At 48.5% G+C, this 13,044-nt stretch overlaps 1 protein-coding gene across 1 annotated transcript in view; it reads right to left on the reverse strand.

Annotated features, from left to right (window-relative positions):
- NCAPG2 (non-SMC condensin II complex subunit G2) overlaps nucleotides 1–13,044 on the reverse strand; it is a 117,756-nt gene that overhangs the window by 13,263 nt on the left and 91,449 nt on the right. The window contains exon 24 of the mRNA XM_073581609.1: nucleotides 7,962–8,105. Coding sequence (XP_073437710.1) covers nucleotides 7,962–8,105 — 144 coding nt within the window. The remainder of the gene's footprint in view (nucleotides 1–7,961; nucleotides 8,106–13,044) is intronic.

Consider the following 13,044-nt stretch of genomic DNA (forward strand, 5'->3'; position numbering starts at 1 on the left):
CCGTGATACCGGCCAGAATAGGAGAATTGTTTAGGCGGTAGGCGTCATGGATGGTGGACCTGATCCACCTGGCAAGGGTAGCTTTTGAAGCCGGTAAACCCTTGCGAATGCCTTCTGGAATAAGGAAAAACAGGAATCAGACTTCCGGAAAGGCGGAGTCCTAGACACACACATACGCAATGCCCTGGCAAGGTCAAGCGTATGCGGGGCCCTCTCCACTCTATGAACCGGAGCCGGGCAAAGGGTCGGTAATGAGATGCCCTCATTGAGGTGGAAATCAGACAACCTTTGGAAGGATGGAACTGTACGGAGAACCACCTTGTCCTGGTGGAAGAATAGGAAAAACTGTTTGCAGGAGAGTGCTGACAGCTCAGACACCCTGCGTAGCGAGGTGATTGCCACGAGGAAGACCACCTTTTGTGATAAAACTCGAAGTGGAACTTCCTTAAGAGGTTGAAAAGAGCAGTTAGGACCAAATTAAGGTCCCACATATCCAGTGGACGTCTATAAGGAGGGACCAATCTGGAGACTCCCTGAAGAAACGTCCTGACTTGTGGTTTGTTAGCAATACGCTTCTGAAAGAGCACTGAAAGCGCTGACACCTGACCCTTAAGTGATCCTAAGGAAAGGCCGGCGTCCAGACCCGATTGAAGGAAACCAAGAACTTTCGGAAGAGAGTAAGGGAACGGAATTCACCCGCGAGAGTCGCACCAAGTAAAATATGTTTTCCAGGTACGATAATAAACTTTGGCGGAAGCTGGTTTCCGTGCCCTGATCATGGTTCTAATGACGTCTGGAGCAAAACCTGCCTGGGTTAAAACCCAGGTTTCAAGGTCCACGCCGTCAAATTGAGAGTCCCTAAATTCTGGTGGTAGAATGGGCCATGAGACAGGGGATCGGGATGGTCTCGAAGACGCCAAGGGGTGTCTGCTGTAAGCTGAAGGATGTCGGCGTACCATGTACGTCTGGGCCAGTCCGGCGCAATTAGGATGGTCGGAACTCCTTCCTGTTTGATCTTCATCATAACTCTGGCCATCAGGGGAAGAGGTGGGAAAATGTACAGAAGCTGGAACTGAGTCCAGTCCTGAACCAGGGCATCCGCCCCGAGCAACTTCGGATTGCGTGTCCTTGCCATGAAATTGGAGACCTTGGCATTGAGATGAGATGCGATGCGATTAGGTCCACGTCCGGAGTCCCCCAGCGAAAACAGATCCGACGAAAGATTTTGGGATGGAGAGACCACTCCCCCGAGTCCATTTCCTGTCTGATGAGGTAGTCGGCTTCCCAGTTGTCCACACCCGGACTGTGGACCACAGAGTACTGATTTCTTGTTTTCTGCCCAGCGAAGGAGACGCGCCACTTCTCTCATTGCCTGGGCACTGCGAGTCCCACCTTGGTTGTTCACATATGCCACTGCCGTGGCATTGTCCGACTGCACTCTGATGTGAGAGGCCTTCAGCAGATGGCAAAAAACTTTTAGCGCCAGGAAGATAGCTCGTATCTCCAAAATGTTGATGGGCATGGTCGCTTCTATTGGAGACCACGTGCCCTGTGATGTAGGTGCACTGCACCCCATCCTGTTAGACTTGCGTCGGTGGTCAGGACTTTCCATCGACTGGGAAGAAAGGATTTTCCTTTGGCCAGTATGGGTGGTTTGAGCCACCAGTACAGTGACTTCCTGGAACTCCCTTTTGAGGGAGAAAGGGTTCCTGTCCCAGGATCTGAGAATGGCTAGTTGAAGAGGTCTGAGGTGGAACTGGGCAAATGGTACCACCTCCATTGCTGCTGCCATCCTGCTAAGGAGTCTCCTGGCAAACCGAAGAGATCGGCAAGGTATGTGGATTAACATGCGAACTGCACAGCGGATAGCTTGTACCTTGTCCTTGGTAAGGTGTACCAGACCCCTGGAGGTATCGAATAGGATCCCTAGGAAGATCAGTGACTGACTCGGGAGTAGTTGACGACTTCTTAAAGTTGACTAGCCAGCCTAGACGAGTTAGTGTGTTGATCGTGATCGAGACGCTGTCTTCGCAGTCCTTGACAGTAGGTGCCTTGATGAGTAGATCATCCAGATATGGGACGACCACTATGCCTCTGGAGTGTAGGACATCCATGGTGGCTGCCATAACCTTGGTGAATGTTCTGGGAGCCGTGGCTAATCCGAAAGGAAAAGCCACGAACTGGTACTGATTCTGCCCTATTGTGAACCTGAGAGATCTTTGATGAGCAGGCGCAATAGGGATGTGCAGGTATGCCTCTTGTATGTCTATGGAGGCGAGATATACTCCCTGTTCCATAGCTGCAATGATGGATCGAAGGGACTCCATGCGAAACTGCCGAACTCTTACAAACTTTTTGAGTTGCTTTAGGTCCAGGAATTGGCCGAACGCTGCCTCCCTTTTGGGAACCACGAATAGGTTGTAGTAGAGTCCTCGGAATCTCTCGTTTTCGGGAACCCGTATTATGACTCCTGCTTGAAGGAGAGAGAGACACTATTTCCTTGACCCACCTGTCCTCTGTAATAGGCAGCCAGACTTGCTGAAAGATTAAAAGTCGACCGCCTACAGGTGGGGTGTCTTCCGTATTGCGCGAGTCATGACGAGGAGAAATTCTGGAATTTCCCTCCTTTGGGCTTTGCCTGGCCTGATGTTGACCGCCAATTTTTGTCCGTCCTCTGTGCTGTCCTTTGGTTGTCCCTGTGAGGGGGAACGGTTGTAATTCTGTGAAGGACGTGAAGCGGCCTAGCCTGAGGAGTTCCGAAAAGACCGGAACCTAGCATGGTTACGTCGCTTAAACGTACGTTTAGGTTGCGGTTGGGGAAGAAAGGTACTCTTACCCCCCGTGGCATTGGAAATCATCTTGTCTAATTTTTCCCCGAAATAAATCTCCCACTGACGTACGGGAGATCCGTAAGAGACTTGTTTGAAGACGCGTCCGCTTCCCATTCTCACAGCCAGAGGATACGTCTGATTGTAATTACATTCGCTGCTATACCTGCTACGCCTCTTGCAGAATCAAAAGTTGCAAGGCGTATGTAATCTGCCACCACCGCTATCTGAACTAGTTGATCGAACATCTGAGGAGCAGACATTTGGAGGCTCTCCTGCAATCTTTTGGCCCATTCCAGAATGGCCGTGGCTGCCCACGTTGAGGTGAACGCGGGAGCTAGGGAGGCTCCTGCAGCCTCAAAAATTGAACGAGCCATGCGCTCAACCTGCCGATCTGCTGTATCCTTCAGGGTTGAGCTATCTGGCAGTGAGAGGAGAGACTGTGCTGCAAGCCTAGAGATGGGGGATCGATTTCCGGTGGATCTGTCCACTTCTGGGTCTTTTTGAGAAAAAAGGGTATCTAGCCCTTTTTTACGGTTTTATTTACGGTTGGCGAATTTTTTGGCAGGCTGCCAAAAATGCTTATCAAGGATGTCCTGAAAACTTGGGTGATCAGAAAAAAACTTTAGGGACTTCAGGGACCCCTCAAAACAGATCTTATGTTTTGGGGGTTCTTGGGGAGCATCGGATAAAAACCAGCACCCGATGAATAGAAGTGATAATGTCCTCAACTAGCGCTGTATTGCTAGGAGGACAAGGAGCCTGAGGCTCCTATGTTTCCTTTTCTGATTTGGAGTCACAGATGCCCTCTGAATCCTGCGCATCGCTGAGGCGTTGCCTGGAGGGAGATCTTGGACCGCCACTTTTCCATGCCCGAAGATCTCTGTGGAGATCTGCTGCGCCCGTCTCTGGAACGAGACGGTCTAGGAGACCTAGAATTACGGTGTCTCTGCCTAGAGCGGGACGACCGTGAGCCATGGGAGGACGTAGCTGAACGTGACCTATGGGACCGTTCACTACTAGCATTGCCAGGGACTGCCTGTCCGCTTATAGCTGGGATATGACCCTGCATAGCCTGAAGCAATGTGGAAGTCAGCGTATCTATGGACTGTGACATAGATGCGGCCCATACCGGCATGTCAGTGGAGTTGAAACAGTGACAGGAGCCTCTTGGGGCACTGACCCAGCATTTTGGGAACAACTCTAGCAGTACGGTGCATGTTGCCACTGGGAAGATTGGCTTTGCTTTGCAGGCTGAACAGACTGCGTAACAGCAGATAAACCTGTTTTTTTTTTTTTTTTTTTCTTTCTTCGAACCTGGAGACCGACATAGTGCACTGAGTGTCGGCAGGTTATTCTATGACCAAAAACCTTACAGGGGTGGCTATGCAGAGGAGCACTATAGGGAACCTATAGGGAGTCTGCGTCCACAGCAGGATAATATCCTGCTGTGCCTTACCCCACCGGTGTGCTCCTAGATCCGGCGCCAGCAGAAAAACTTTGGCTCTGCGCCCCCTGGAGACTGTGCAGCGTTCTTGAGCAATATAGCAGCGCTGCTCTCTTCCCTGAGGTAAAAAGGTGGGAGGGAGGAGGGGCGGAGAGCAGAAAAAGGGCGTGCAGCCAGGCAAAGCCACGCCTTCCTGGCTCGATCCGCCCCCTGTATGATGCTGTGCAGCGTCATTATCATCATCCAGGGGGGCAGGCCGGGGGCGGTAACAAGGGGCGGCGGCTTCGGCGGTCTAAAGTACAAAATCCTGCCCGGGAAGGGCTCCAGAGCGGCGCGGTAGTCCGGAGGGGGGCGGAAAATGAACCAAAACCCCCCCGGATAAGTGCCATATCGCCCGGACGCCCCTATATACGCAGCACAGCCCTGTGAAGGGTCTTTTTGACCCCTTTAGAGGGCTGACGCTGCCGCAGGGACAGGAATCCCTGCATCCTGTGGCCCAAATATGACAGCCCCCGGCCCCATAGCAGACCACAGCAGTGCTGGGGCTACAATAAAGTTAGCGCTGCGAACGCAGCTCCTACCTGTGGCGTCTCAACCTAACATCCCTAGAGGGGGTTAGGGAGGGCGCTTCACCGCCATCAGGAGGAATTCTTCCTCACCTCAGCCTCAACCCAAAAAGGCCCAGGGCCTGGGGAAGGAGGGGGGTTCTCGACCTCGAACCATGCACCCGAAGGGCTGGGGAGGGAGCGACATGGGGAAGAGCCATCTCTACCTCAACCGGGTACCGCTAAAAAGAGGACCGAGGAGGGAGCCATGTCGGGAGTCTCAGAGAGACCCTCTTTTCTTCATTTGTGTCAAGAAGAATCTTCTTAGGTGTGCCTCCTTGCGACACTAAGCAAAAACTGAGGTAAGGCGGATGCCGCCCAGGGGTGTATACTGTGGAGGAGGAGCCAGAGCCAAATCTTTTTCAGATTAAGCATAGTGTCGCCTCCTAGTGGACAGAAAGCATAACACCCAAGGTCCTGTGTCCCCCAATGAGGCGACAGAGTAAAGGCCGTGATTCGCATCTTGACCATGAAAGACAAAAATGCAAATAACCCTATAAGTAAAATCTCAGCTTTGAATGTTTGATTCTATCGGCCGCCATGTCTCTTCCTATCCTTATACCTACAAGCTAGGCTCTTTCCCCTTGTTCCTCTCTCTCTGTGCAGGAAAATCACATTGAGTACAATGCCATTTTCCTTATTCTCCAGACTCTCTCCTATTTCATAGTTTGTTCTGGTTTCAGCTTTCTTCTTAGACATTGCTTTGTAGTGTCCGGGTATACTCTATTGGTACTCCATGTGTTCACCACCTTACAATACATAGTCCTATACAAAAGGCCCAATGGATGGCAAAAACACGCTGGTTGCACAGGGGCATTAAAGAGGGTATTCCCACCTCCAAGATCCTATCCCAACATGTAGTAGGTGTAATAATAAGAATATTAATCACCTCCAATTAGTAATGTAGTAGAGTGCTTGTTATTAGCTATGTTGCTTACCCCATGTGCAGGGCATTGCAGTAGTTTATGTACCCATGGTTACAACCACTAACAGCTAGCTAATTGTCACTATGAGTGGTCATAACCTTAGATACCTAAGCTACTGCAATGACCTTCACATGGGGAAAGCGACAGAGAATAAGAACGATATTACATTCTAATTGGAGGTATTTGCTAATATTATTACATCTACTACATATTTGGATAGGATCTTGGAGATTGGATTACCCCTTTAAGGAGACTTATGGCATTGCATATGTGAAACATGTTTACATACCGATATGCGAACATAACACTCTACTTATTAATACTTCATACAATAACCCTTCATCTGCGGTCCAGACCCCCAAAAAAGTGCCATCACCAAGGACTACACTGTGACTATTACTCCACATACAGTTAGGTCCAAATATATTTGGACAGAGACAACATTTTTCCAATTTTGGTTCTAGACATTACCACAATGAATTTTCAACTAAACAATTCAGATGCAGTTGAAGTTTTGAAGATCTTCAGGCTTTCAGCTTTCATTTGAGGGTATCCACATTAAAATTGGATGAAGGGTTTAGGAGTTTCAGCTCCTTAACATGTGCCACCCTGTTTTTAAAGGGACCAAAAGTAATTGGACAATTGACTCCAAGGCTATTTCATGGACAGGTGTGGGCAATCCCTTCGTTATGTCATTTTCAATTAAGCAGATAAAAGGCCTGGAGTTGATTTGAGGTATGGTGCTTGCATTTGGAAGGTTTTGCTGTGAAGGAAACATGCGGTCAAAGGAGCTCTCCATATAGGTGAAACAAGCCATCCTTAAGCTGCAAAAACAGAAAAAAAAACATCCAAGAAATTGCTACAACATTTGGAGTGGCAAAATCTACAGTTTGGTACATCCTAAGAAAGCAAGCACAGGTGAACTCATCAATGCAAAAAGACCTGGGCACCCACAGAAGACAACAGTGGTGGATGATCGCAGAATAATCTCCATGGTGAAGAGAAACCCCTTCACAACAGCCAACCAAGTGAACAACACTCTCCAGGAGGTAGGCGTATCAATATCCAAATCTACCATAAAGAGAAGACTGCATGAAAGTAAATACAGAGGGTTCACTGCACGGTGCAAGCCACTCATAAGCATCAAGAATCAAAAGGCTAGACTGGACTTTGCTAAAAAAAACATCTAAAAAAGCCAGCACAGTTCTGGAAGAACATTCTTTGGACAGATGAAACCAAGATCAACCTCTACCAGAATGATGGAAAGAGGAAGGTATGGCGAAGACGTGGTACAGCTCATGATCCAAAGCGTACTACATCATCTGTAAAACACGGCGGAGGCAGTGTGATGGCTTGGGCATGCATGGCTGCCAGTGGCACTGGGTCACTAGTGTTTATTGATGATGTGACACAGGACAGAAGCAGCCGAATGAATTCTGAGGTATTCAGAGCCATACTGTGTGCTCAGATCCAGCCAAATGCAGCCAAACTGATTGGTCGTCGTTTCATACTACAGATTGACAATGACCCAAAACATAAATCCAAAGCAACCCAGGAGTTTATTAAAGCAAAGAAGTGGAATATTCTTGAATGGTCATGTCAGTCACCTGATCTCAACCCAATTGAGCATGCATTTCACTTGATAAAGACTAAACTTCAGACAGAAAGGCCCACAAACAAACAGCAACTGAAAACCACCACAGTGAAGGCCTGGCAGAGCATCAAAAAGGAGGAAACACAGCGTCTGGTGATGTCCATGAGTTCAAGACTTCAGGCAGTCATTGCCAACAAAGGGTTTTCAACCAAGTACTAGAAACAATTATTTAATCTGTCCGATTACTTTGGTCCCTTTAAAAACAGGGTGGCACATGTTAAGGAGCTGAAACTCCTAAACCCTTCATCCAATTTTAATGTGGATACCCTCAAATGAAAGCTGAAAGTCTGAACTTCAACTGCATCTGAATTGTTTTGTTTAAAATTCATTGTGGTAATGTCTAGAACCAAAATTAGAAAAATGTTGTCTCTGTCCAAATATATATGGACCTAACTATTTCCCACCGCTTCAAAACAGCAACTTATTCACGGTACCGAACACATCACCACCACGAAGAACAGATCGATTAACTTTCATGGTGGAATATCCAGCAATACGTACTTTCCGTAGTGAATGGCTTATCTCCACGACAGAAGCAGCAATGATGGTGGAGAGCATTCCTCGGTGCACCTCTGGGGACGATGCATGCCAGCACTGAACCGTCTGGATGAACTGGCCAAGAGGGACCTGCATGGACTGAAGGAGCTACAGGTGAAAGCAAAGAGAAGAACAACACTTTTGTTAAAAGAACGAAACAATTATATTTCAATATTTTGACGAGACTGACAAAGAAAAACACCGCAAATATGGAACAGTCTTTACAAGTATTTCTATGGAAGTTACAGAAATCTCCGAGCCATGCCAAAGCAGTATAAACGCTCAGTAGAGCATTCACCAATGTCAAGTACCTGTGACAAGTGCATTCTGATGGGATCTTCCTTTTAACCCCTTCCAAAAGATACAAGGTACTAGTAAGTCCTATGTCGGATGCTGGTACTGAAGAATAGAGCAAGCTCAGAAGCTTAGCCTTCACCATACACTGTGTGTGTCACTGCTGTCTAACCACTTTAACGGTCATTTTAATTCTCATTTTGCAAATCAATACTTTTTCACCACTGGACAAGCATTTCATTGCGAAACGTGCGTAGGGTGTGGTGGGTTCCTGGCTTCCTACACTGCTGGTAATGTTACCTTTATATACCGTATTTGTCTATTGTGTGTTATAATTTGATGTAGCTCTTTTGAGTATTATACTTACAACATTCAGTATAATACTGCTATTTTCTACAACATAGCATCTCATTAAGTTTATATGTGCTATATCTTAGTTATATTTCACCTATATAAGTAAAAATGTATCAGGTTTCGTACATTGATTGAGCTTATTAGTATAGGGGCTTTTTATCGTTTAGCTCATTCTATGCTATGATCCTTTGTACATGTGACACTGTGTTCTTTTATGTGGTATGAATTAAGATGCCAATTACTATAAGGGCTTCTTATTATGTAACTCGTATGTCATGATATTCTCTACCAATATGACACCATGTCTTCATTGTATGTTACGAATCGCTTATTTAACGGACTTTCAATATATCTAGCAGTGTATTACACTGGACTTTTTACCCAGGTATACCCCCTCTTTTTCCTGTATTTGTCTTGCCCTGTTTGTTATATACTTATTGGATTCTTGTGTTAGCTATATTTTTTTCAAGTGTATAGTAATAAAAATATATAAATCAATAGAATACGAGAAAATGAACAACTTTGTAGCATAGCTTTTCAGAGAAATAATCTACTTTGTCAGGACTGATCTTACATTCTCAAATCACAGGTAAAATGTGCTTTCAGTGATGACAGATTGTTACATTACTGAGTGAGACTGGAGATGACAGATGGTGCTGATAAGATTCTATTACGAAAGAAGTTCTGTCTCCAGCTTCCAACTCCCCTATACATAGAAACCTCTAAGTACCAACCGTTAGTATTACAACAATCTGTCATCACTGAATATAGATTTTACCGGTGAATTCAGAATTTTGAAAAATGAATTATCAGTCCAGAGGAGAAATAATCAGATTTCTCCAATACGATATATATCATAGTTTCTTATTTTCATATGTACTATTGATTTATGAAATCAAAATGTAAGAGACCATTACTCTAAGTAATTTCACCACATACGGCAATACTGATGTACAAGCAGTCAAACGATCGCAAGTTTGAGTCCCTTATAGGGACAAAAGGAAAAAAACAGGATTTTTTGGGTTGCTTACCGTAAAATCTGTTTCTCGGAGCCTTCATTGGGGGACACAGAGACCATGGGTGTATGCTGCTGCCACTAGGAGGCTGACACTATGCACAAAAAAAGGTTAGCTCCTCCTCCGCAGTGTACACCCCACCGACCGGCAGGAAGTTCCTCAGTTAGTGAGAAAGCAGTAGGAGAAGTAACAGAATAGATTGAAAACAGAACAAACAACTCAACTGTAACAAACCGACAAACATAAGAACAGGAGTTGTAGAACATGGGAAGGTGCTGTGTCCCCCAATGAAGGCTCCGAGAAACAGATTTTACGGTAAGCAACCCAAAAAATCCTGTTTTCTCGTTCGCCTTATTGGGGGACACAGAGACCATGGGACGTCCCAAAGCAGTCCCTGGGGTGGGAAACAAACTTCCATCAGGCCAGTGGACTCGCCACCGCAGCCTGCAGAATCCTTCTACCTAGGCTCGCGTCCGCCGAAGCGTAGGTGTGGACCCCGTAGAATTTCACAAAGGTGTGAACCGATGACCACGTTGCAGCCTTGCAAAGCTGCAGCGCGGAAGCTCTGTGGCGCACCACCCAGGAGGCACCCACCGCCCGGGTAGAGTGCGCTCTGATCCCTGGAGGGGCCACTCGATGCTTGACCCGGTATGCCTCCAAAATTGCCGATCTGATCCAGCGCGCAATAGTGGCCTTTGAGGCTGGGTGATGAACAGAGAGTCTGACTTCCGCAAGGAAGTCGTCCGGGCTAGATAGACTCTCAATGCCCTGACTAGGTCCAGCTTGTTCAAAGACCGCTCCCGAGGGTGAGCTGGGCTCGGGCAGAAGGATGGCAGAACAATGTCCTCATTGAGGTGAAACGAAGATACCACCTTCGGAAGAAAAGAGGGCGGAGGCCGCAGAACTACCTTGTCCTGATGAAGGACCAAAAAAGGAGAGCGGCAAGAAAGTGCCGCTAATTCCGACACGCGCCGGATGGAGGTAATGGCCACCAGAAAGGCCACTTTCCAAGAAAGGAGGGAAAGGGAAACGTCCCCGAGAGGTTCAAAAGGAGGACCCTGCAGAACCTGAAGAACCAAATTAAGATCCCAAGGATCCACGGGAGCTCGGTACGGAGGAACCGTGTGAGCCACACCCTGGAGGAAGGTTTTGACCTGGGGCCGGGAGGCCAGCGTTTTCTGAAATAAAATGGACAGTGCCGAAACTTGACCCTTCAAGGAACTGAGAGCAAGCCCCGCATCCAGCCCTGCCTGAAGAAACGCCAGAATAGAAGGGAGCGAAAAAAACCAAGGGCGCGATGTCATTGGCCTCACACCAGGAGAAATAGGCTTTCCAAGTACGGTAATAGATTCTTTGAAGAAGAAGGCTTTCTGGCGCGGATCATGGTATGAATTACCCGATCAGAGAATCCTGCCCGTCTCAAAACCTCGGTCTCAACAGCCACACCGTTAAATTGAGCGACCGAGAATTGGGGTGGCAAATCGGGCCTTGAGACAGCAGATCTGCCCGTCGGGAAGCTTCCAGGGGGCGTCCGCGAGAAGGTTGACAATGTCTGCGAATCAAGACCTTCTGGGCCAATTCGGGGCGATGAGGATGACTGGAATCCCCTCTGCTTTGATTTTCTTCAACAACTTGGGAAGAAGAGGCAGAGGAGGGAACAGGTAGGGGAGCACGAACTGTGACCAAGGGATGACCAGTGCGTCGGCGCCCACTGCCAGAGAGTCCCGAGACCTGGACACGAATTGTGGGACTTTCCTGTTGAGGCGAGATGCCATGAGGTCTACATCCGGGGTTCCCCACCGACGGCAGAGCAGATGAAACACCTCCGGATGTAGGGACCATTCCCCTGCTGCGAGACCCTCGCGGCTGAGGAAATCGGCGGCCCAGTTGTCCACGCCGGGAATGTGAACCGCGGAAATCGTTGGAACAAAGGTCTCTGCCCATTGAAGAATTCTGGACACTTCCGCCAGGGCTGAGACACTCCGTGTCCCCCCTTGGCGGTTGATATACGCCACCGCTGTGGCATTGTCTGTCTGAATCCTGACAGGCAGGCCCTTGAGGCGCCTTTCCCAGTGGACGAGAGCTAGATGGATCGCCCGTATCTCTAGGACATTGATCTGCAGAGCTGATTCCTGAGTCGACCATCGACCCTGAACAGTGTGATTGCGGAACACTGCACCCCAGCCGATGAGGCTGGCGTCCATGGTGAAAATCTGCCAGTGAACGGGAAGAAAATACTGCCCCAAGAGAATGAGGGGAGACGTCAACCACCAGTTGAGAGACCGCCTGATCCGGCAGGAAAGGCGAACCGGACGATCCAGAGACAGAGCCGACCTGTTCCACCTGGACAAAATGGCCTGCTGGAGTGGCCTGGCGTGAAATTGGGCAAAGGGAACTGCCTCTATCGCCGCCACCATCTTCCCCAGGACCCTCATGGCTGTCCTGAGGGATGGAAATCGTGTGATCTGTAATGATCGCACGCCCTGCTGCAGGGAAAGAATCTTGTCTTGTGGGAGAAATACCCTTGACCGACGAGTGTTGAACAGAAGGCCCAGAAACACAAGGCGTTGAGTAGGGACCAGACAGGACTTTTCCCGGTTGACGATCCACCCAAAACTGGACAGGGTGTCTAGAACGATCGCCACACTTAGGCGGGCCTGTTGAAAGGAGGGGGCCTTGATCAGGATATCGTCGAGGTACGGAAAAAGAACGAGACCTCTGATCCTCAACAAGGCCATCAACGCCGCCATAATCTTCGTGAAGACTCTGGGAGCGGTGGCGAGCCCGAAAGGAAGCGCGACGAACTGGTAATGTTCGTGAAGAATCGCAAACCGCAGGAACTTCTGATGTCCGGGAAATATGGGCACATGTAGATAGGCATCTTGGATGTCTGTGGAACCCATGAATTCCTGCTCCTCCATGGAAGCAATTACCGAGCGAACTGACTCCATCCGGAAGTGGCTAAGGCGAACTCTCTTGTTGAGTAACTTGAGATCCAAGATGGGTCGAACTGTCCCGTCCTTTTTCGGCACCACAAACAGGTTTGAATAAAACCCTGTGAAGCGTTCCGATTCGGGAACGGGCACAATCACCCCAGAACTGAGAAGAGAGGCGATGGCCGAACCGAACCCCGGGACCAAGGCCGGATCCCTCGGCGGACGGGATTGTAAGAAACGATCCCGTGGAAGAGAAATGAACTCTATTTTGTATCCTGTTGATACAACCTCTCTGACCCAAGCGTCCTCTACTGAGGCGAGCCAGACGTCGCTGAAGAAGAGAAGTCGACCTCCCAATTGGAAGGGACCCACGGGAGACTGATGGTAGTCATGCGGACGTAGACCGTCCAGATCTAGATCTGGACGGTCTTCCCTGGGAAGAGTGGG

This window comes from Dendrobates tinctorius, unplaced genomic scaffold (assembly GCF_039654945.1).
Source record: "Dendrobates tinctorius isolate UK_male_01 unplaced genomic scaffold, ASM3965494v1 ptg000070l, whole genome shotgun sequence".
Taxonomy (NCBI): Eukaryota; Metazoa; Chordata; class Amphibia; order Anura; family Dendrobatidae; genus Dendrobates; species Dendrobates tinctorius.